At 35.9% G+C, this 22,286-nt stretch overlaps 1 protein-coding gene across 5 annotated transcripts in view; it reads left to right on the top strand.

Annotated features, from left to right (window-relative positions):
• The window catches only part of LOC100891485, an 85,267-nt gene that overhangs the window by 45,816 nt on the left and 17,165 nt on the right, over nt 1-22,286 (top strand). For all 5 annotated transcript variants that reach the window (XR_004066694.1, XM_030999606.1, XM_030999605.1 and 2 more), the window contains exons 6-11: nt 674-832; nt 12,304-12,339; nt 14,349-14,468; nt 17,072-17,167; nt 17,572-17,683; nt 21,892-22,065. Coding sequence is in view for 4 of the 5 variants with exons in the window: in XM_030999606.1 (XP_030855466.1) it covers nt 674-832; nt 12,304-12,339; nt 14,349-14,468; nt 17,072-17,167; nt 17,572-17,683; nt 21,892-22,065 (697 nt within the window). In the remaining variant the exon portion in view is untranslated. The remainder of the gene's footprint in view (nt 1-673; nt 833-12,303; nt 12,340-14,348; nt 14,469-17,071; nt 17,168-17,571; nt 17,684-21,891; nt 22,066-22,286) is intronic.

The raw sequence follows: 22,286 nt of genomic DNA, 5'->3' as shown, positions 1-22,286 counted from the left end.
TACAAAGGTCCAGATAGAAAAAAGAATATGAATTATTAAACCGGAATAATGAAGTTTAACTAGGAAACCAGGCATAAAAAAATTATATATTTTTTACGCTTGCATATTTTCCTGAACAATTAATTCCTCAGATATTGGAGTTGCATATCAGATTTATTTTCAGTCATTTCAGAACAAAGTATTCCGTACAGCATAAAAATGTTGCATATCATTAACATGAAGAGCATCCATAGACCTGTATATACTTTAGACCAGGGCATCGGTTCACAAAGCGATCATAAGTACAAGTTTGTGAACATTTCATTGAAGCATGTGTAAATTAAAATACACATTACAATTGGATGTTGGTGAACTTGTACCTATGACAGTTTTGTGATACAGTACCCTGTATTCCTGACTTGTGTATGACTAGACAGTACAAGTCCACACAACCAAGTCCTTTCTAACCCAACAACTTTTTAAGTTGGTATATTGCCTCATTGATACGCTTTGTGACATTTATCTTGATTTTCACATTTCCTTTACATGTTCCAAATATTTGCATTTTTACATATGTGTACAATTCCCTCTTCCCCTTTGCTTCCAATTCATCTTACGAGTTAGATTTTGGTAAATCATTCATCAAATAATGCTTGTTTTTCTCTCTTTGATCTGTTTCTTTTTGTCTGGGCAGGATATGATGAAGCATTACAAGGAAGAACAGGGGCGGGATGTGATCGCCAGGGCGCTCAAGTCAATGACTAACGTGGCATGGCACATCAATGATATGAAGAGAAAACATGAGGCATCTGTCCATGTTCAAGAGATACAGAGTCAGCTACATGGATGGCAGGTAGGTCAGAGACGGTGACAAAATAAACATGAGCTGAAGGCACTTTGCCTCAGAAATCAAGAGTGCCTTTGAAAACTGTTCCTGCTCATTGGTTGTAAATGAGTGCTCCTACTGTAATTTCCTTTTACCTTAGATTTTTTTATTTGTTTGGGGGTTGCAGAGATTAATTTTGGAAGTCCATGTGCTCTGGTTTTTGCATTGTTCATTTCAGATCAAAATGTTTAGAATACCACTTTTAATTATTGAGATATAATTTGGTCTGAATAACAACTTAAAACCATTTTAGATCAGAAAAATATACATATTGTCAAGCTTATTAAGCACTCAAAAAAGAATGAGGAGATGATTCATTTAGCTGAAACGCCCGTTTTTATGAACTGGGAAGGAAGGTGTCTGCACAGTGATGTGTGAAATGAAGAATCCCCAGTGTTCCCCACTGCAGACGTGACGCATGAAGCAGGTAAGATAGGGGTTTCCATGGAAACAGATGAGTCTCATGGAGACTGTGGGACTAGTTACTTGTCATGTGTTCCCTTCCTCTGGTACCTTGCTAAAACGTCCAAGACCTGGCCCCCAAGATCCGTGTCTATAATTAAATACAGTATCACGTTTGCCAGCAGGATTATCCAATTCAAAATGGGTGTCAGGTTTTATACATGAAACTTTAAATACGAAACGAGCGATTCCATGCAAAGTGTCCAGAACAAAAAAAATCTTATACTTATTTCGTCCGTCCCCCCCCCCCCCAAAAAAAAAAAAAAAAGTTATGATGTGGCCATTTACTAATGGTTTTTCCTTGCATAACCACACCTTTGGTCAATTGTACTATCATGAGATGTTTCATTATTTGATAACTTATATTGTACAAGACATGTTGCAATGCATCACTCAAGAGATATTTTCAGCCCTAGTTTCTCCATGTGTATGCTCTGTTTTCAAGAGAACAACTACATTAGAATATCACATACATTTGTGTTTCAGCATGACATAATGTAAAACGGGAGCTTCAAACAAGCAATAACCAAATAAGTGCGCTATTCTGGATTCTAAGATCCCTCCAATTTTCCATGTTCCGGCTAGAGGAGTCCGAAAACCTTAGCTTCCTCACCAATTTCCCTCCCTGATTTCTGCTCATCGTGGTGTCTCTTCCTGCCTTGAGTTTGTTGAGACTTTAATCTTTCAATCTAATGGATGCTTATTGAGAAGATGACAGAGGCTGAACTTTTAGGACCCATCATGGATGCCATAGATGTCATAGAGCGTCTTAAAGGTTCTACTCTTAGTTCGTTCTATAAATACATAGTCTTGTGTCAGTTTATGTGAAGATGTTCTTGATTTACAGTCATTTGTTTCAGGCTGATTCTAGAATTCTGAAAAGTCATTTTTTTCTTTAAAAGGTTTTTATCTTTTTTCTATTTAGAACTTAATATTGTGTATTTTAATAGCTAGAAGGCTATAGCTAGAATCACATTGGATGAACTAATGCCCTTCTGATTCAGAGCAGACATCATACACCCAAGACCAAGGCTTTGTGTCCTTACATGAACCCAATCCGTTAGCTTGGAATAAAAACTACTTCTAGAGGGTTGGAATTTGTTAGGTTTTCAAACAACTGTTTCTTTCTTGTAAATATCTCTACAGTTTGCTTAATATCATAGAATTCTGTACAGAAGAGCTCTTAAAGTCATTCAAAGGCTGAAATAGAAACGGGGAAGAAATATGTTTCAAGGGTGACAGGGGTGAAGCAATTTATGAACCATATCAGCGACAGAGGAAGTGGGTGGAATGTTCTCTAAGACAAGCTCTCTTTCTTGGGTCACGTCTAGATAACGCACGGCTAGAATATTTACGAGATGCACTGCAGAGAGCATAGTTGGTTGTCCGGTTTGAAAAACAATAACACCTATCAAGTAGTTGTGAGGTTTGCTTTTGATGAGTGGTTTGGATAGCTGAGAGACAGGGAGTGGTCTTATCTTCATCTGATACAAGCTTTTCAGGTTAATTGGGACAGCTAGGGTCACCGGAACATTTGTCTCTCGAACTTGTTCTGCTGTTCTGTCTGACATTTGAGAGGAAGTTCAAAAAGGGAAATGATGAGGAAGAGATGTTCTTTTCAGTTGGAAAGCCATTATGTTACTCTATATTTCATGATTTAATCTTGCCAATATTCCATTAAATAAAACAGACATTTCCTGTTGCTGCCAGTCTTGATGGTGATACAGAATATCTGCTGAAATATGTTGATTGCTTCAATACTAACTGCTGGGATGATATGTTTTTTTGCACTAATGAGAAGAATTTTACATTTTGAATGGCAAATTTATGTCTGTGCTTCAATAAGTAATCTTTCTATTTGGTACTTGACTATACTTAGAGGTTAGAGCCTTGTGTTTATAATCACAAGACTACTATTTATTTTATTTTATGCAGTGCCATGATATAGCCTGAAAGGTCTACCAACCTATAAACTTCCTGTGATTACAGTTTTTAGCATCAGGAAAGTGTAGAAAAGTTGCTAAATTTGCCCCCTTTCTTGGCCCTCTTGTCTGTCATATGCATCCCCAATGGTGTCATGTCTCGTCAGTAAGGCATCCGTTATTGTGTCTCTTCTCCTCTGCCTTTCTGTCTTGCCCCCACTTTTCTCCCCTTATATATCTTGTGTTTGTCTCTCTTCCATTTTGCCCAATCATGTAACCTTTTTCTTATTAAATTCTCCCTATATTTGAGATCTTTTCTCCCCTCTCTTACATATTTTTCCATCTCCTTTAATTGTTGGTCCCCCCCCCCCTCTCTCTCGCACTTTCTCTCTTTCTCCTCTCACTCATATCTGTCTCTGTCTGTCTATCACTGAATCTCTTCTCCTTCTCTCTCCATCTCTCTTTCTCCTAGTAACTATGTTACCATCTTTCTATCTTCTCTCTTCCAGACTCTCTCTCTTTCTCTTTCACTCTCCTTTCCCCTCCCTCCCCTCTCATTGGTCTTTATATACATGTATCTCAGACATTGCTCTTCTGCAAATAAGCACAGCTGTTGTCTCTTACCCCAATGATTATATTAACCCATCCAGTCATCTCAAAAGTTAAATACCGTTGCCAACTTGCAATGAAATTAAGTGACACATTGTATCGGGCAAGTTCTCTGTTGATTCAAATTCTTCATTTGTATCTGAAAGTCTTTACACAGTCAATGATACAGGAATGCTCTAACTTTTGTTTGGAGTCTGCATTTTTGTTTGCCTATTCGACTTCTTCCCCTCTTCCCTTGGCTTTGTCAAAATCCAACTTTGAGCCAGTAGTATTTTATTATCAAACAAAATGTTGATATATATCTTCTCTTGTATGCAAAGCAGATTGGTTAAGAAAGAATACTGTTACCTTGTAGCATCACGAAGATGAAATCTTTAACAACATGCCATCACTTCAAAGGCCTAGTCTGATTACTTCATTTCTTTGCTTGGATAAGAATTTGAAGATGATGTTCTAAGGAACAGCTTCTAATGAGTGTAGGAACTGAAGTGAGATGAGACCAATTTCCCTCGGCAAACAAGGTCCTTAAAGTGTGTTATCTTGACCTTTGGTAGTCATACCTATACTTCAAAGATGAAAGAGTTATCTCTTTATAATTAGGTGTACTGACAGATGAAATACATCCTAGAAGGAGTTTACTCAATAGTGTGCTACATGGCAATAGTAACATATGATGTAGAGAAGAAGTGAAGATCGTTTCAGATACAAATTTGAATACTTTATTATTAAAGCTGTTTACTTTTTTTAAGAGCGAGATGAAAGGGTGGATATATCAATAAAACGAAGGTTGCTACTGTTACAAAAACAAATACAGTCTGAAATTGATAGTATAATAAGATAATATAAACATTTCTAAGATCTTGGGAACCTATTTCATTTCATTTCATAATTTTGAGCTTACTTTGTCAACTATGTTATTATTGTGCAAACAATTGATGTATGAAATGGAATAAAATCAATCAATCAATCAATGGTCTGAAGGAGAATGAAGGGAAACTAACTGTTTTACCAAGAATGGTAATTATAGTTAGGGCTACAATGAAACAATGTGTCACATGGTTTTCAATAAAGAGATTTAGTCTTGAGTACGGATTGTATGAAATGAGATATTTCAGCTTTCCTGTGAGATTAGAGATATTGAAGAAAATAACAGAGAAGTCATTTTGACATGACCATAATATGTGTCATTGAGATATAAGAAATGGGGAAAGGGAAGGCTTTCATGAAAAGTAATGTTCTAGGCCAGGGCTGTAAGGAAATATGTCATGCAAATCGTGGGTCTTTCCTGTTCCAGAAATCAGAAATATTTTATGTTACAAATAAAACCGTTTTAGTATGGTATGGATTTCAGTCGGGTATGAGGGAAGGAAAAGAGAGAAATAGAGATATAGGTAGGTAGGTATATTTAGGAAGGTAAAAAAGAGCAAGGGAAGAGAAAGAGAGAGAGTGTGCATCAGAAGAGTAAAAAGCGAGCCCCGAAGAAATTGTTAGTGAAGAGAGAGAAATAGTATTGAATGTCCAAGGTAAATATGTTAGAGAGCTATAATTAGCCCGATATTGATATTTATTTCCCCTTCAGGGTAACCTAATAACCTTATTACTTATGCCGTAGAAACTTTTTATTTGCATAAGCTAGAGAAAAGTCAGTCATGAAAAGTTCTTTCCCCCTTCAGCAACTATTCATCTTTTGATATTCTCTTTGCTGCTTATTTTTTCCACGGTAATAGCATGAATCTTGGATTCACCAAATTTGACTGTAAGCTCAGGAAAGTTCATTGCCTTTTGAGAACACCTATTTTTTATATGGACATGTTAAGAAGAACCTTGCTGTAACAGAGAGCTACCATAATATCATGTACACATCAAACAACTGTATAACATGTTCCCCCTATTATCAGTTGTCTCCCTCGTGGATTGGCTAATTAATCTTCTTCTGATAGAGGTAATAATAAATAAACAAAAACCCTCAACAAAATTTAAAAACAAAGCAAAAATGATGTGTTTTGAAGGGAGACATACTTTTCATATATTCAGGGAAGTGGTATGTTTTAATGATGAATGGTTTAGTATTTTCAATACTTTGAGCGAGCTTTAAGGGGAGGAGAGGGGAAAAGAATAGGAGAAGTAAATTCTATCATCAGGTTAGTCAGTCTAGACGTATTGGGTCCTTTTTTCCTAGTACCTATAGTTCAGAAAGGAGAAGAAATCAAAAAAGGGGAGAAGGGTAGAAGAGGGGGGGGGGGGGGTAGAAGAGGAAAAGGAGTGAGGATTTAAATTGGGGTGGGGGTTGTAAGTAAAGTATGCTCTCGATGTGAGTGGTATTATAGAGAAGTTTGTTTCTTTTTTGTTCAGTCCAGACAGACAGGAATAGAGATAAGATTTTATAGAGCTCCTTCTGTTTGGTTCACATTGCTTATTGTATGAATTCATGACATGGGAACTAAATCATGAAAAAATGGCTACATATCATCTCTGTTCTTTACTTATCTTGCTGAGACTTGCTCTGTCAATAAGTATAAATAGCTTGTGTATTCTTGGCAATAAAACTTGCAGAAAAAAAAGAAAGATGGACTGTTGCATTCTGTCACTGTATTTTTAGAGAGTGTGATATACCACTAATCCTGGTCTTTCAGCATACCCTTAACAGGTCCTCCTGGTAAACTGCAAAGCTCCAGGAACTCGCATAATGTAATCAGTTTGTATCACATCAGGCATCAGGACTACCCAGAAGTCTTCTATCTTCCTAGGGATGCTAGGAGACAGCTAGGAGAATTAATTTAGTAACCTATCATTGGGTCCTGCTAAGACCTAATAGAAATATAGCTAATCCAATAGCTCAAGCCGGAAGATATCCTCAGGCTCGGTTCAGACAGGATAGGAAGAGTTTGATCACTGAATTAGATCACTAAAGACACTCTCTCAAGGCTGGCTCTCTTCTATCTCCTAGATGGAGTGGGCAGACAGTTTCCACCTCCCTGGTGTGGGCTTTTGCATTTAAGCTTAAAAAAGACCAAAGTGATTTTGTCGTATTTACAAAATTGTATTGTAAAGAGATATGGCTTTTCATTCTTAAGTCTAAAAATGGAAGATATATGGGAGGGATTGAACAAATATCATGCAGTAATATTGTATTTGTAAATCAATATCATCCATCATCCGTGCGATTCGTTGCGAAATTGGGAATAGACTATTATTTTAATTTCAAACTTAAGGACAGATTTTGTTCTTTAATGGGCGAAATACAAGCAGGTTGTGAATACATCTAAATACTTTGTTAATATTTCTCTATGTTAAAATACATGATTTTATGGTGAAATAATCATTCATTAACATACATTGAACCTTGAAGGATTACATACCACTCAAATTTGAAAGTGAAGTGTTGACTTGTTTTGATGCGCTGAAAATGTTAATGTTCCTCTAGCAGACAAATCAAGACTAAAGATACATTAATCAATCACTGAAACATCATTCAGCCCACCAGAGTAGCAGCATCCAAGCATCTAATTGCTACTGTTCAAGGAAGAGATGATATTGGATCTTATGTAAACAAAGAAGTAACCATGGTAACTGTATAACAGCAGCAACATGAGTGTGCGTGTGATGGAAATTAGGATTTCTGTATTGTGGTTTGCTAATTTGAGACATCCTATAATGTGCTAAAAGAATTTTCTCCTTGAAGATGGGTTTCCCAAACATCAAATTCTAGGATATTGCTGTGACTGATATACTTAAGGTCATTAATGTAAATATAGTGCTTTCATGAATTTATGTCAATAGTGCACTATAAGTTCTTTTTTAAACACCCTCCCATCCATGATACTCATTTATGTGATAACAAGCTGCAGCCAACATAGTTAAAGATGAAGTTGAGTTCTGGTCATGCAATTGCATTGTGAAAGAAACGGTGTGGAATCTATCAGAAAAGATTGATCATCTAGCATATAAGAATTTGTGTGTATTGCAAGGTTCTGGAATCATCAAAATGATAAGAAATTTGGCCAAGTCTTGGTAAAGTTACAAACACTGTACACAGAAAGATGTATATGGGACTACACGAACACGTGGCGTAAAAATCCTACCCCCGAGTTTTACGATGTTACATGATTATTTAGAATATGAAGGCATTTGAAGAGCCATGCTTTTCAGGGAACATGTCTTATCTGATGTTCTTCCACACTTGCATAATAGGAATGATAACGCTCACAAATAATTTTTCACCTCTTCCCAGAACTCAACCTTCTCTTTAAGTTCTTTTTATTTTTCCTGACTCAGTTTCATCCAAGATGCCCCTTATAAGGACAGAGCTCATGTCATAAGCACTTTTTAAGTTTATTTGTCTGTCTGTGATGTGAAAAGCATTGTCTCATTCGTTGTCACGTACCTGTGTTACTCATCAGCAAATGGCTGAGAAAAAGAACATAAGGTACTGTTTGGTAGGTGATGTCAAGGGATCGAGGTTATTTTGAAATCATGACTAAACCTTCAAAAGAATGAGGTAGTTGTGATCTTGAGATGATTCGGTAAAGCTGCTGGGGGATGTTTCACAAAGATCCTGAGATGAACTTATCTTTAAGTTGGACTTAATATTTATGGAAAGCTGTTTGAACATATTAGTAAAATTTATTTTAAAAGGCATACAATGTTGATTCAAAACATTCATATGTTCTATTATAAAGGAGATTTCATGTTCTAGTTGTAGAATTAATGAAAAGTCTAAAATATTTGAATTTTTGCTTTTAATATATTTTATTTTAAGGCTACAAATGGCTCTCCATAATAATTAAGTCCAACATAGAGATAAGTTTGACTTAGGATCTTTGTGAAACACCCCCTGGACAATGTTAGGATAGACTGAAAAAAATACTGATAGGATTTATCTCTTTCCAGTTTGTAATGGATAATTGGCATGTCCAAATGGTCCAAGTGATGAAGCTAAAGTCCAATGGTTATGAATATATCAAGAATAGAAACTAAAATGAAAATATTTGACAAATTATCTGTGTCATTTCAATTATATTTGAAATAATGCATATATTGTGTAGTATTCAGTAACAAAATATATAGGCCTAGTTTGGATGCCTGCCATCATGTCATACGGTAGATGACATGATTTCCAAGTGTTACAGTTTTAATTTTGGGAATAGGGCTAACTCTAAACAAACGAATAAAGAAGTGCTTTTCATCTGGTCTTCTCATATTAACTAGGAAATGAGACTTCAGTATTGATAGGGATATGAAGGCAATGAGCAATGACATGTGTCCAGCTAGTAGGTTGGTTTGATACTACAGGAACAGGAAAAGTCCAAGTAGGTTACAGAGACCATCTTAAAATAACACACAGCTGGAGACGGTAGCCAGAGTAAATTTATAACAGCTTTCTACATCTCTGTTTTTAACCATTAACCTCAACCATGGAGCTTGATGTACGGGAATTAAATAATTTTACTATGTTAACAGAACTTTACTCTCCTGGTTTGTTAATATTTTGTAATTCAGGCTACTCCTTTATTTTATATTTTTAAGTGACATTTGGGGAAAATGTGAATAATGTTCCTGATGATTTAAATTTAACTAGTGGTTATCTTAAATGCATTATCTTAATTTATGTCACATGATAATTTTGTATCTTTGAATTTCTTTTGAATTAGAAAGTAATCAGCTAGTGTCTTTTAAAAGTGAAATAATACAAGACATTTGATCCCTGTGCAAATGGAGTGACTTTTTGATGAATTGTTTAGTATTTAGTGGCCTTCTTTTTCCTTTATTTTGTTTATGAATACTATTTTTTTCTCCAATCCTTATTCCATTCAAAATAGGGCATGGAAATTAGAAAATATGAAAATCCATGATGTATTTCAGTACATGCTCTATAAAAACAAATAGTTTCTACACGGGTCAATCTTCAGCCATATTGGTAAAAGATTTGATTCCTTCAAACTGGGCAGGAAGCCCTCTCCTCTGCTGTCACATCCAATATACATGAGGAGGGGGCCTCCCTTACCAGCCCCTTACTCTCTTGTACAAGGTTTGGTTTCTGTTCTTACTTCCTACCCCCTCCTCTGACTCACCTCCTCCCCAGTGGGCACAGACCCCTTATCGCCTACCCCCATCAGCGTCATTTTAACTCAGGCAATCAAAACATGCTCACTACCATACCAAAGGCAGAGGTGGTAAATAATATATTTTCTGTCAGAGAAAGAGAGAAAGGGGATTTGGATGTTGAGCAATACAAACATTAACAAATCTGTGGTTAATATCAAAAAGGAAATAGAATATTGACATTTTAACCACTAAAGAATCAGCAGGAATACAGAGTTAGAAATAGCATTTTGAATGGATATTCATGCTCATAAATGAAGAAAGGTGGTAGTTTGCTTCTTAATTCAACAAAATCTTTCATGTAGATGATAGTGTTACTCCTACAAGTTACAATATTTTGGTATGGTGATTATAGATGAGTTATTGCATTACTGCCTTGGTAGGTAAATAGATTTGGAGATCTGTAGATAAATGATGTAGGATGGAAATGTTAAAAAGGGGGTTGTATTCCAAACATAGAACCAAGAACGTATCATGTAATAGACAGGATGGATTAATGAAAAGATAATACAATTAGCTCGCTATACTTAATGTGTCTGGTAGGGAGATTGGAGACACCCAATAATTTGGTCGCTTCTGCCAAATAATCTAATCTTCTACAAATATGATTTTATTCTGATTCACAGACATGTAGATGAAAGCTAAGATTTATAGACTAACCTAATATTGTTTGACAGGACTGTATCCTACTTCCTAAGTTTGATAAGGAGGTTTGACATTCAGAAAAATATTTCAGGGACCTTTTTGTTATGACTAGACTCAATGAAATCATATTGTAGTTGACTTTTATAGAAATCAGCTGGATTCTAAAAAAATAACTATTGTGCTATTTGACTGAAGGAAATGATTTCATTATATCAAAAATAGAACTTTGTGTATCATTTTTATTAGCATATTAGACTACCATATTCCTGTTCTATCCTAGTTGATATAAACAAGATTTGACCAGAGTGATATTTGTGATTCATTTTGTGTAAAATTTTTATTGTCCGCACCAAGTATTTTGTATAACTTTTCTCTAAGAGTGGGCATGAGGGCTCAGTATTATTGGGATATTTAAACTTCTGAAATAGGATATTAGACAGTGAGGGGGAATTTACCATCGCAGATAATATCTCAGTGACAGTTAATGATTGTTTTTAGAACCATCACATCAGAATGATCTTGTTAAGGATAGTTTATGCATTCGTTTGACAGTTGTTCCATCCCCACATCCCATGTGGAGTATGTTATGTGGGCGAAGTTCAATTCCATGTGATATTAATGTCTTGTTATAGTTTTATGAGGGTATTCAATGTCACAGCTAATGCTCGTTTGGTCTTAGATTGACACATCAAGGATGAGATGGGCGGAGACTGTTCAGATAGATTGCCCTCCAAGAAGAAAACAGAAGGATAAAGAAAGAAAGAAAAAAAAGTATTAGGCACAAACCAAAGCAAGATGTTGAAAATTAAATCATAAAAAGGGGAGTGTGAATATTTTGATAACAACATTAACATAAGATGATGGAAGAAGGTTGGAAATAAGACAATACAAGGAAAAAAAAGATGCGATATAGTTTGAGAAATGGATGGACATTATTCGTATATTTTTTTTTATTGTAGAAATTAGAGAAAGAGCAAATAGGGCAATACTGTATGTAAGATGCAGGACAAATGTTATTACCTGTAAGAAAAGGCATATCTAGATCAACAACATTGTAAGTTGTGAGATAGATGATGTCCAGTCCTTCTATCATTATCCCAAGTATTTGAAGTTAACCTGTATCTGTTAATTATTCAGTCTATTTGTATTTGATGTGCCTCTGAGGGAAGCGCCAAGGTCACCAACTATTTCAGATTGTTTTTCTTGAGAAGTATGCCTAAAATATTATGGGTGTGAAGTGATCTGCACAGTCCCCGCATCAATGACATGGATCTGTCAAATCTGCTCATCCTAGATGTTGACCATCTAGTACTTGACCATGCCCAGCCCAGGATGACCATGTCTACTGGGAGAGATACTATCTTTTCCCTTAGTCCTCCCTTGTCATATGTTGTCTTCCAATCCATGTCAAAGCTTGACTTATATTTTAGCCAAGATGTGTTTGGAGCATAAAGGATTGACTCATACACCCTGAACACCTTTGTGGCTCCAAACAGACAATATATTTTACATCTTCTCTTTCATTATTATGTTTTCCATGAACTGGTACGTTTTAAATTTGTTCTGCACAAAATAAAAGATACATTTTGTATTAATGCTGTTTAGAAATATTCACTGACATTTAATTCTAATCATATATTTATGCTCTTATCAAAGTCACAAAATATCAAATGTTTCCCCTTCTTTTTCTCATTGCAGGATGATCTGAATACCTATGGAGACCTTGTATTGGAGGTAGGTTCAATCAATGTTTAATTCCTTAAATGATAAACTATCAAACTAGATAGGGAAACAATAATTTGGTGGAGAATGCAAATGAACATCACTGACCAAGTGTCAGCATTACTCTACCCAAATTCATAGCACATACCAAAATTAATCAATCTAGTCCCTCAGTAAAATAGATTTCTCAAATCTTCAACCTGCTGCAGAAAATTGGATGGACTAGATAAATAATTTGATAATCAGTTTCTGTATAAGATATACTGAGAATAGATTACAAGTTTGTTTAAAACCTCTGAAGAATTGACTGGACTAGAATAATAATTTGATAAAACCAGGATTTTTAGGGAAGAGGAAGAGGGAGCAAGATATGATGTAAAAAAACTAGTCAAGTCTTGTCCTTGGAGAAACCTTGCTCAAAATGTAATTTCTTAAGACGAGAGGATGCAGGGGAACAAGGGGGTAGGCCACATTGGTAAAAAAAAAGAGAAAGTTAGGAAATCTGTGAACTATAAAGAATATTAGAAGCTTCCTGTGGCGACATTATTAGCAAGAGGTCTCCCTGTAAAAACTATTTCTGGATCTAGATCTTGGATTTCTGCCATGATGGACTCTGGTCAATGTCAGAGTGTTGTACTTCAACTCCATGCATGTTTGTATAGTAATTCTTACCTCATGATTAGATTCTGTCACGAGGATACAGGTCTGCTAATTGATTTATATTGTGTGTATTTGGTTTTTACAGACGTGTATCAATCAGATATGATTATTTACGTCTGGGGACCGACCTTTATCTGTGTAGACAATTAAAGAAATAAGAATATTGTCATTCATGGGCAGTGTATAATCCAGTCTACCGTATTGTGAATTCCCCATTTAATTAGGGAAGAGATTTTAAAATTGCATCTTCATAGTCTCATGAATGTAATCTTTGGATGATTTGTGGCTAAGATGATAAAACTTTTTTTTAGAACTAATAATTTGTTGAAAAGTAATCATATTTGTAAAAGGATATACAATGGAGATAATTGTATGTAGCAGGGATGCCAGTCTTCAGACAATAACCTGAATTCAGGCCCTGGCGAGTTATTTTTAGACCATAGTTGAGGCTTTTTTGTGTTCAAAATACCTCATTCTAGGTGATTTTCAGGCCCTGTGATCAATTCTAACTGGCATCCCTGATGTAGGAAGAAGAATGCATGTATAGAAATGATAGGAAATAGACACAATGAAAAGTGAAAGAAAACAAATATCTCTGCTATAATGTTGTCACCTGTGCAATCAGCGATACATGGTTGAATTCAAAGTGCAATTACACTAATGGGGTTTACCATGTCTAACCCTAATTATGTCATGTGGTAAAAGTGATTAAATTGATCACTTTGTGGAGCAAGCTAGACAGAAATGAGACAACTACAAATAGAACAAGTGAATATATGATAAACTAGTATGCCATCAATAGAGGAAATGAGCCAAGACACACTTTCCTAAATTTGTTCACCTCGCACTTTAAGCCGATTTAGGTCAGAATACAATGCAAACAATTTAAATGTTGAATAGAAATATGAATGCATCAGCCAATGATATTATTTATTTCATTTACACTTAATGAATAGAGAGAATGTACAAATAATATCACAATGGGCTAGTGCCACAGTCCAGCTTGGCAAAGGGTCATTGAAAGTATTCGGATTAGCCTTATGAAATTACATTTAACTGTTTTATATTAATATCCTTCCAACATACTTGTATTCAAATACATGTATTCCTCGCCTCAGAATAAGAGCATCACATGTATTAAAACCTTTTCTAATGTCATTTTATATGTTAGGAAATGAACTTCTTTTTCCAATATATCTCATTCCAGACATGAATGCATGTTGAAGGGATTGCAATTATATATTGACTAATAATAATTCATATATTCACATAATCATATGTTGCAAATGATTGAAGGTTCTGATTGTCAAACACATTGTAATGTGCATGAACTTTCACATACTTTCTCCCCATGTGTACAGGGTGTATTGCGGATGCATGGAGCACGAGGTGACCGGTTCATCTACCTGTTCGAGAGAGCGCTTCTCATCGGCAAGAAACATGAGAACACAAATCTCATCAGTATTAAGACTCAAATCACAGTAAGAAACATCTCTTTTACGTCATTGATCTAGAATTCAGATTCTACCATTTAAATACATATCCGGTTGCTCATGCCTTGAGGCAGGGTAACTTGGTACCATGAAATACCCCAGACACAGCCAACTTGAACCCAAGTCCCAAACTGACCGGTTCTTGGCATTTTGGATTAAAATTTAATTTTGTTGGTATGGTATCTGTCTCATTTGTGTGACTATGGTATAAGATGATGTAATAAAGGGTGATTTGGTGTTAATGTAATGACAATCTAAATCATTACAGTAAGCTTCCCTGTCTTGGAACAAATTTGGCTGAAAATTTGAAAAGAGGCCACATAACAGACCCTTAAAGATGGATATTATATATTTTTCAGTGACTACATATTAAGTATCCAAACAAAGTTGCAATTTCCTGTCTAATTTTGTATTATTTGTGTATATGTGAAAGCAAGATTAGGCCTAGAGCAGACGAACAGGTTAATTTGTTATTTAAAGGACATTAGGAAAGAGACCATCTCAAATTAGAATATTATTACTGACAGAAGAACAACAGAACCACACCCAAGAAAGGATATCACTCAACTTTCAACTGATTAGGCCTATAGTACTATCAGTCTACATACTCGACAGACTAGACAACATACTAACCTGTCTTCAGGATGTGACCATTTCCCTGCATTTTACCTGCATTTTACCTGCAAATATAGTTTCTTTCTTGAAATTCATGGACTGGTTGTGCAACCGATTTAAGCAGTTATTCATTATTTAGGGCAGATCATGCCTTCAACATATTAAATCGTCTTCGATAAAGCAGATGAATAGTGGTGACAAAATTGGAACTTCTGTGAAAGTTGGCCTTTTGTTTTGAAAGAAGAAAAAGAGAATTAGTTCAAGTACTTACAAATAATGAAATAAAGAAAAAATCTGTAGAGATTTGGAAAGCATTGATATTATACTGATATCACACCTCCACCCCATTCACTCGCAATTTTATTTGCAGTCAGTCGAAGGTTAGTTTGCTAAGTAGATCTCACTTCAATATGAGGTGGGGGCTTGTTGACTGTAGAGTAAACATTCATGTCCGCAGAACTATTCAATGCAAATCAGAATGCTCAATTCACAAAGCTTTACATTCCATTCTCGAGGAATTTGTTATCAACTGGAGGAGGTGTTATTTTTACTTGATATTACCTTGTCATATCACCAAACATTCTCTATTTGTTTACAATCCACTAGTTTTCAGTTAGACTAGCTCTGGATGTCATAACGTTGACCAATGATTCAGTTTTTCACACATTACTATTATTAGGTATTTTGTGCACCTGTGCCTGGGAGGTAAAAAACGAACTGAATCACTGTAACCCTTGGGTCTCTCGTCTCGATATAACTGATTAGGGATGTGCATACCTTAGTAGCTGTGAAATTGTTTGATACCCAGTTATAGCTGGAATCTGAAGGATAGAGGGTTATGAACACTCTTTATTCATTCAATTATATTAGTACTACTTTTATTTATTACTTAAACAATAACTTTTGCACCTTTTAGATATTACAGTATACGTAGGTAACACAAAAGTAGTAAAACGTGACTGTATATTCCTTGATAGTGGATTAAACATGTTGAATTTTTTGGTCCTCCTGTGGTTTCCAGTTGACTCTACATCTTTAGGCCTGTCCACATCAGCTCGAGTTTGCCAAATAACCCGCTATTTTAACTATCCCGATCACAAATTAACCAATAAATTTGTGTCTTCATCAGCCCGTAGTTGCAATTACCGGGATATTGGCGCCCGTCCGAGCTAGTTTGTGATGAGCTTATCGGTCTGGTGAAGATGGAATTTGGAGCTTCGGGATAATATCTTGAGTCTGAAAATAGCAGGTTATTTGGCAAACTCTGGCTGATGAAAACAGACCTTTACTTTGACTCTGCTTTCCCTGAGAACAACATTCCAGCGATATCTTGAGAAACATTCCAGACATGAAGCATGTTTGCTCTGGAGGATATTTGTTTGACTTTGGGTAATGTTTACTAAAGTCAATATGACGAGGGAAGTATTCCAGAGGTCTTGTGACTAGAGATCCTCAGGCATTAATAAGTACATAATTGACAGTCAAATCAAATAGGACTTGCAACTTATAAATTTGCAATTGTCGACAGGAGATATTTTTGCCGAAGGCCGTTATAGTCCTTCGTTGGTATTATGAGATTGCAGTATAATCCTAAGAATGGTAAAAAATCATCCTTAGTTGATGAGTTATCTGCCTTTCTCAATAGGTTTCATGGTGTTACATGATGTTTCATGTGAGAAAAATTGACACTTCAATGAAAACAAAGGAAACATCTCTATAAAGCTAAAGAAATGCTATTTTTGTCCTTTTTAAACAATTTTTGTGACATATTTCCTGGAAATAAAAAAAAATTTAAAAAAAATTCTTTCTTTCTTTTTGATAGTGCCAGGCACTGCATATTCTTAAAAAAGAACAGTCATCCACTTTGGGCCAATTCTACAAGGGAAATTATCACGATTGTAGTTTTGATTTGATTATCCATGCATTTGTTGATAACCTGATTGTCCATGTTTCATATCCTTTTGTGTTCATAACAGTGTGCCAACCTGATGCTAATAGAAAGTGTTCCCAAAGAACCCCTTGGCTTCAATGTGATTCCCTTTGATAACTCAGACCTACAGTACACCATTCTTGTAAGTATACTTTCTGTTTTCAATTATGTATTCTAGGAAAGAATATTAATAGTTTGTTGTCATACTGGCACTACTTCAAATGTTACTACAACCACTTTTCTTTCTACTTCCTGTACAAGCAGCAGAAAGTATCACAAGGAGTAAAGCTGTCCTTATTGACAGTATGATACTTTCTGCTGCTCCTTCTTCTCCTACCCCTGCTCACACTCCTATTATTCTTACTATGACTTGTACCAGTATTACTACTGCTACTATTACTCTCACAGCATTAGCAATACTGCCATTACTGCTACTTTAAAAAAATATTTGTCCATATAGTCTCTCTGTTTTTCAGTGTTTGCTACCTTAATAATTAATGAAATGATATTAATGATTGTCACTTGTACTTCTCCTGACACCCCCAGGCCAAATCTCAGGAGCAGAAGAAACAATGGACTCATGAAATAAAGAGACTTATCCTTGAAAACTACCAGAGCAACATTCCTACCAAAGTCAAAGAACTCATCCTCGGTACAAGTAAGCATTCTATGGATTCTTTAACTCTTGTTAATCATGTTAGATAACCATGATGTGTGCCTTGACAGTTACATATACAGGAGATACCTGAAGAATCACCATGCATCTGACACATATTCCATCAATATTACTTTTGGGAGGAGGGGATATATTACTCTAGATATGGTTTTAATGAGTGTCAATGGACAAGAGGGGCCACAAAGGACATCTCTGTTGTCACAGTACCATATGAATGTAAGAATTACTTTACATAATTAGGTAGAAATCATACTACAGGTACTGAAATGGGTATAAATTCAACGTAGAATACTTAATAAGTTGTATATATTTTGATCTTCCTTTCATACGTATCTAGTATCTGAAGTTCCATCCTATAATGCGGCATCATGTAAAAATTGTGATATAAAGAAGAGTTCCAATATTTATAATTACATGCAAATGTTGACACCGCTTATGATGAAGTTATTTGGTGAATCAGATTTGAAAGATATGATGAAGATAATGATGCATTTACATCTTGGGTGGTCACAGCTAGTGATGTTACATCAAACCAGCGGAATCAAGGTTATAGGAAGGAAATCAGAGCAATTGTCTTAGTCGTTCTTAACAAGAACAAGATTCTGAAATCTTAATCTCAAGGTACTTGTGATGAACAATATAACACCATAAAGATAAGATGAAATTGCTCTGTGATGCCCTCAGTGACGTCACACCGCAGAGCTTAGTAGATAAACATCTGCAGTGACTGAGGTTGATAAATCATCAATGACATTAGATTTAGGAGAGCTTGGCTGTTTGGGGGTCCCTTGTTTCCAGAGTAAGATTCCATCGGACGAGAATCAAAGTTGAAGAGGAAATGGTGATTTCTGGTGCTTCCACGATCGACTTGCATGTCATGGTCTGCACCACAGAATCAACGCCTACCCACGGTGAATCATACTTCCGCTCAATTAGACACTCTTAACCATCCTTCAGATCTCAAAAGGGTATGGAGGGAGAGGGTCAGAGAACAAAACAAGTGTTAAGAGATAGAGGGAGAGGGAGGGAGATATCAAAACAAGTGTAAAGAGATAGAGAGGGAGGGAGGGAGATCAAAACAAGTGTAAAGAGATAAAAGGTTATGGGAGAGAGATATCAAAACAAATGTAAAGATATAGAGGGAGAGGGAGAGAGATATCAAAACAAGTGTAAAGAGATAGAGGGAGAGGGAGGGAGAAATAAAAACAAGTGTAAAGAGGGAGAGGGAGGGCGTTATCAAAACAAGTGTAAAGAGATAGAGGGAGAGGGAGAGAGATATCAAAACAAATGTGAAGAGATAGAGGGAGAGGGAGGGAGAAATAAAAACAAGTGTAAAGAGGGAGAGGGAGGGCGTTATCAAAACAAGTGTAAAGAGATAGAGGAAGAGGGAGGGCGTTATCAAAACAAGTGTAAAGAGATAGAGGGAGAGGGAGAGAGATATCAAAACAAGTGTAAAGAGATAGAGGGAGAGGGAGAGAGATATCAAAACAAGTGTAAAGAGATAGAGGGAGAGGGAGGGAGAAATAAAAACAAGTGTAAAGAGGGAGAGGGAGGGCGTTATCAAAACAAGTGTAAAGAGATAGAGGGAGAGGGAGAGAGATATCAAAACAAGTGTAAAGAGATAGAGGGAGAGGGAGAGAGATATCAAAACAAATGTAAAGAGATAGAGGGTAAGAGGGAGGGAGAGAAGACATCAGGAATACAATATAAAGCAAGGAAGAATGACATGGGTGTACAAATCAGTCACAAGCAAAATGAATGGATTTAAATGTTAGATTGATTGAGGATGGAGGACATCAGGACGGTATAAAATGTAACAATTAACCATAGAGCAAGAGAGAGTTTGAGGAGTAGGGAAAAGAGAAGAAAAATTGCATGGATGAAGTGATAGACTGAAAGAAACATGCTCACAAGGATACATCATTTATGAAAAATATATTTATTTTGAAAGTCATAATCACATTATCGCGGCTTCAGCAAGAACGGGTCAGATGTTTCTTATAAGTTTCAAGGATGTAGAGAGTGAGGAAGAAAGGTGATATAGGAAGCAAGGTTGGGCTCCACATATAACATTCTATAGCTTCAAGCATTTGGATCTCATTGAATCCGCTAAGACGCTAGAGAATTGATAGGTCATGTGACTTCCACCAAGCAACTGTGAGGGATTACTGAACCATATTTATTTAAAAGAGTGAATAAGATAATGATCTGTATGAAAGTTTCATGATTTATCCTTTAGCTGCCATTCCAATTTATTAAAGGCAGGTGAAGTATGTTCAGCGTCATATAAGGAACTTAGTTGAGTACAAATGTTCAAAATAAGAAGATGAAAGTTGAGAATAGCAAGCCATATTGCAACCAAAGCATAGTTGGAAATTTGTCCATAAGCACAGGAAAAAGAATCAGTTCTTTCTGTAGATTCTGACAGTTTTCAATGTTTAAGAATTAAGATAAACCAGTTATTAAAGACACTGAAATTAACATAACATTCCTCTTGTTTTTATGTTGAAAAGATTTGAAAGGTTAATAGTTTTGTTAATGTACATATTCATATTGCAGAATTGACATACATAAATGTGATCAACTTCTTCTTCTCCATCAACATTACTTACAATACAGAGCTAGAAATCAGCTTATCACGTAACCCCAAGATCTGTCTTGCATCATAGCAATACTCATGAACTTATCAAAAGACCATCTTTCAAGCCAATAAAATGTTTCCTACAACCTACTTCCTCAGCTCTGTTTAGTTGGGCTTAAAAGTATGATAATTGCCTTGCAGATGGAGACATCCTGTATTAATCGTAAACTTATTCAAGATTGTTGGGAAGTGATCTGTGATTATCTTCCAGATGTGGAAGGGGGTTGATTTGAGTTCTAAAAAATGTCAACGTTCTGTCAGTGAAATAGAAAATAGCAGATAGAAAATGTGTTTAAGATGAAGAATCGTTCATGTTCACTCTGAGGGAGTGTCGTGCGACATAGGAGTTTGTCAGAATGGATCACAGGATAATTAATTCAGTGAGGCCTCAAAAGATTTGTCCTTGAATTTCTTACATCTTGGGCTGATTAATGTCATTCTAAACACAGGCTAGAAACGAGAATTCACCATGACAATGTGTCAAGAACTTTACTTTTGTCATAATGCTGTAATTTCTATCAAATTTGATAATGTGGAAATGGTTTTACTCCTATAAAACAGGTGTATTTCTGTGATGACTACATCACTTTAATCTGGGATTAAGATGAATTTATTCAAGGAAGACAATTTGTCTTGAATTGTAATGACATTTCACTCATCCAATCATTAACCTGCTTCTTCTCCCGACTTCCTTAACAAGTGGAAGGGCTTTAATTTGTTACCAGTCTATCCAACTTCTGTTTTACCTTTCTCTAAATGAATGATTTCCCCAAGGGGTACAAGAGATTGCTTCTTAAAATTGACATGGCTCAAGTCCAAGTTTGCATTTGTCATCAATGGTTGCTTAATGCAACCCAATGAGGGGAGACGAACGGGGAAAGGACAGGTTTTGTCCCGCTACATGGGCAGCTTCCTAATCATAGAATGGCGGATATGGGTCATTCTTGACAGACCTAAATCTATTTCAGGTCTTCCTCTGTTTGTCCTGCTGATTAGTGTGTTTTTAAATTCTACATGTTCATAAATACCTGGTCTAAATGTGAACCTCATTCAGAAGTATGTAGTAACCTACCCCTCCCTCCTCCCCCACTCCCCCTCCCCCTCTTCATTAAAAAAATATACTGAGATGTATAGTGCAAAACCACTAATTGAAATTAAGGCCTGCCCTTGATTCTATTTGTTCTACTTCCTTCGCTATTCAGTTACTCGTTAAGTTTTGTTCGTACATTTTTCTAAAGCTGTATTACTGCCTCCTATATTTAGAGTGTTTTATGGTAAAAGCACTTAGTTCGTCCTCGTTAGATAGTTATAAATTATCAAGGAATTGTTGCACACATATTTCAAGGGCTCAATATTGACTTCATTTTCTAAGGGTCTAAGTTTAAAGATTGAAAAATACATTGCTGATAAGCATTTTTTTAAATGCTTTTATTTCCAAGACTTATGTTTACTCCCCAGCATACTTTTCTTTTAAATCATACGTGTTATCATTCATATTATTAATGAGACATATCTCTTTCCCACCTTTTACAATAATGTTATTAAACAGGAGCAGCTAAGAATGCTAAAGATGATATTGAGGCAGAGAACAAGGCATCGCCATCATCACCTCAAGAACCCACCATGTCGAGGGACAGGAAAGAACGCAAATCTCGCAAGAAACACAAACGGCGCAACTCGGAACCCATGGGCAAACTACAGAGGGGGCAAAAGCAGGTCAAAGGTGAGCATCTTTGTTTGGAATAGAGTCACATCATTTCATTCATCATCGCGTTTGACATGAGGAGATTGCAGTGAAAATAAGTTTTCCGACCTTTTAGATGGATGGATGAGTTCACAAGAACACATTCAGATAATTAGTCAATAGCCTTTTTTCTTCCTCTTGATGTTGTTCTTATGAATTCCTCCAAAAGTTACAATCCATGTTTTAGGAAGAGTGAAAAA

Source organism: Strongylocentrotus purpuratus, unplaced genomic scaffold, assembly GCF_000002235.5.
Source record: "Strongylocentrotus purpuratus isolate Spur 01 unplaced genomic scaffold, Spur_5.0 spur5_scaffold_5, whole genome shotgun sequence".
Lineage (NCBI taxonomy): Eukaryota > Metazoa > Echinodermata > Echinoidea > Camarodonta > Strongylocentrotidae > Strongylocentrotus > Strongylocentrotus purpuratus.
Note: the sequence above shows the minus strand (reverse complement) of the source record. Positions and strands in the feature narration are given on the sequence as shown.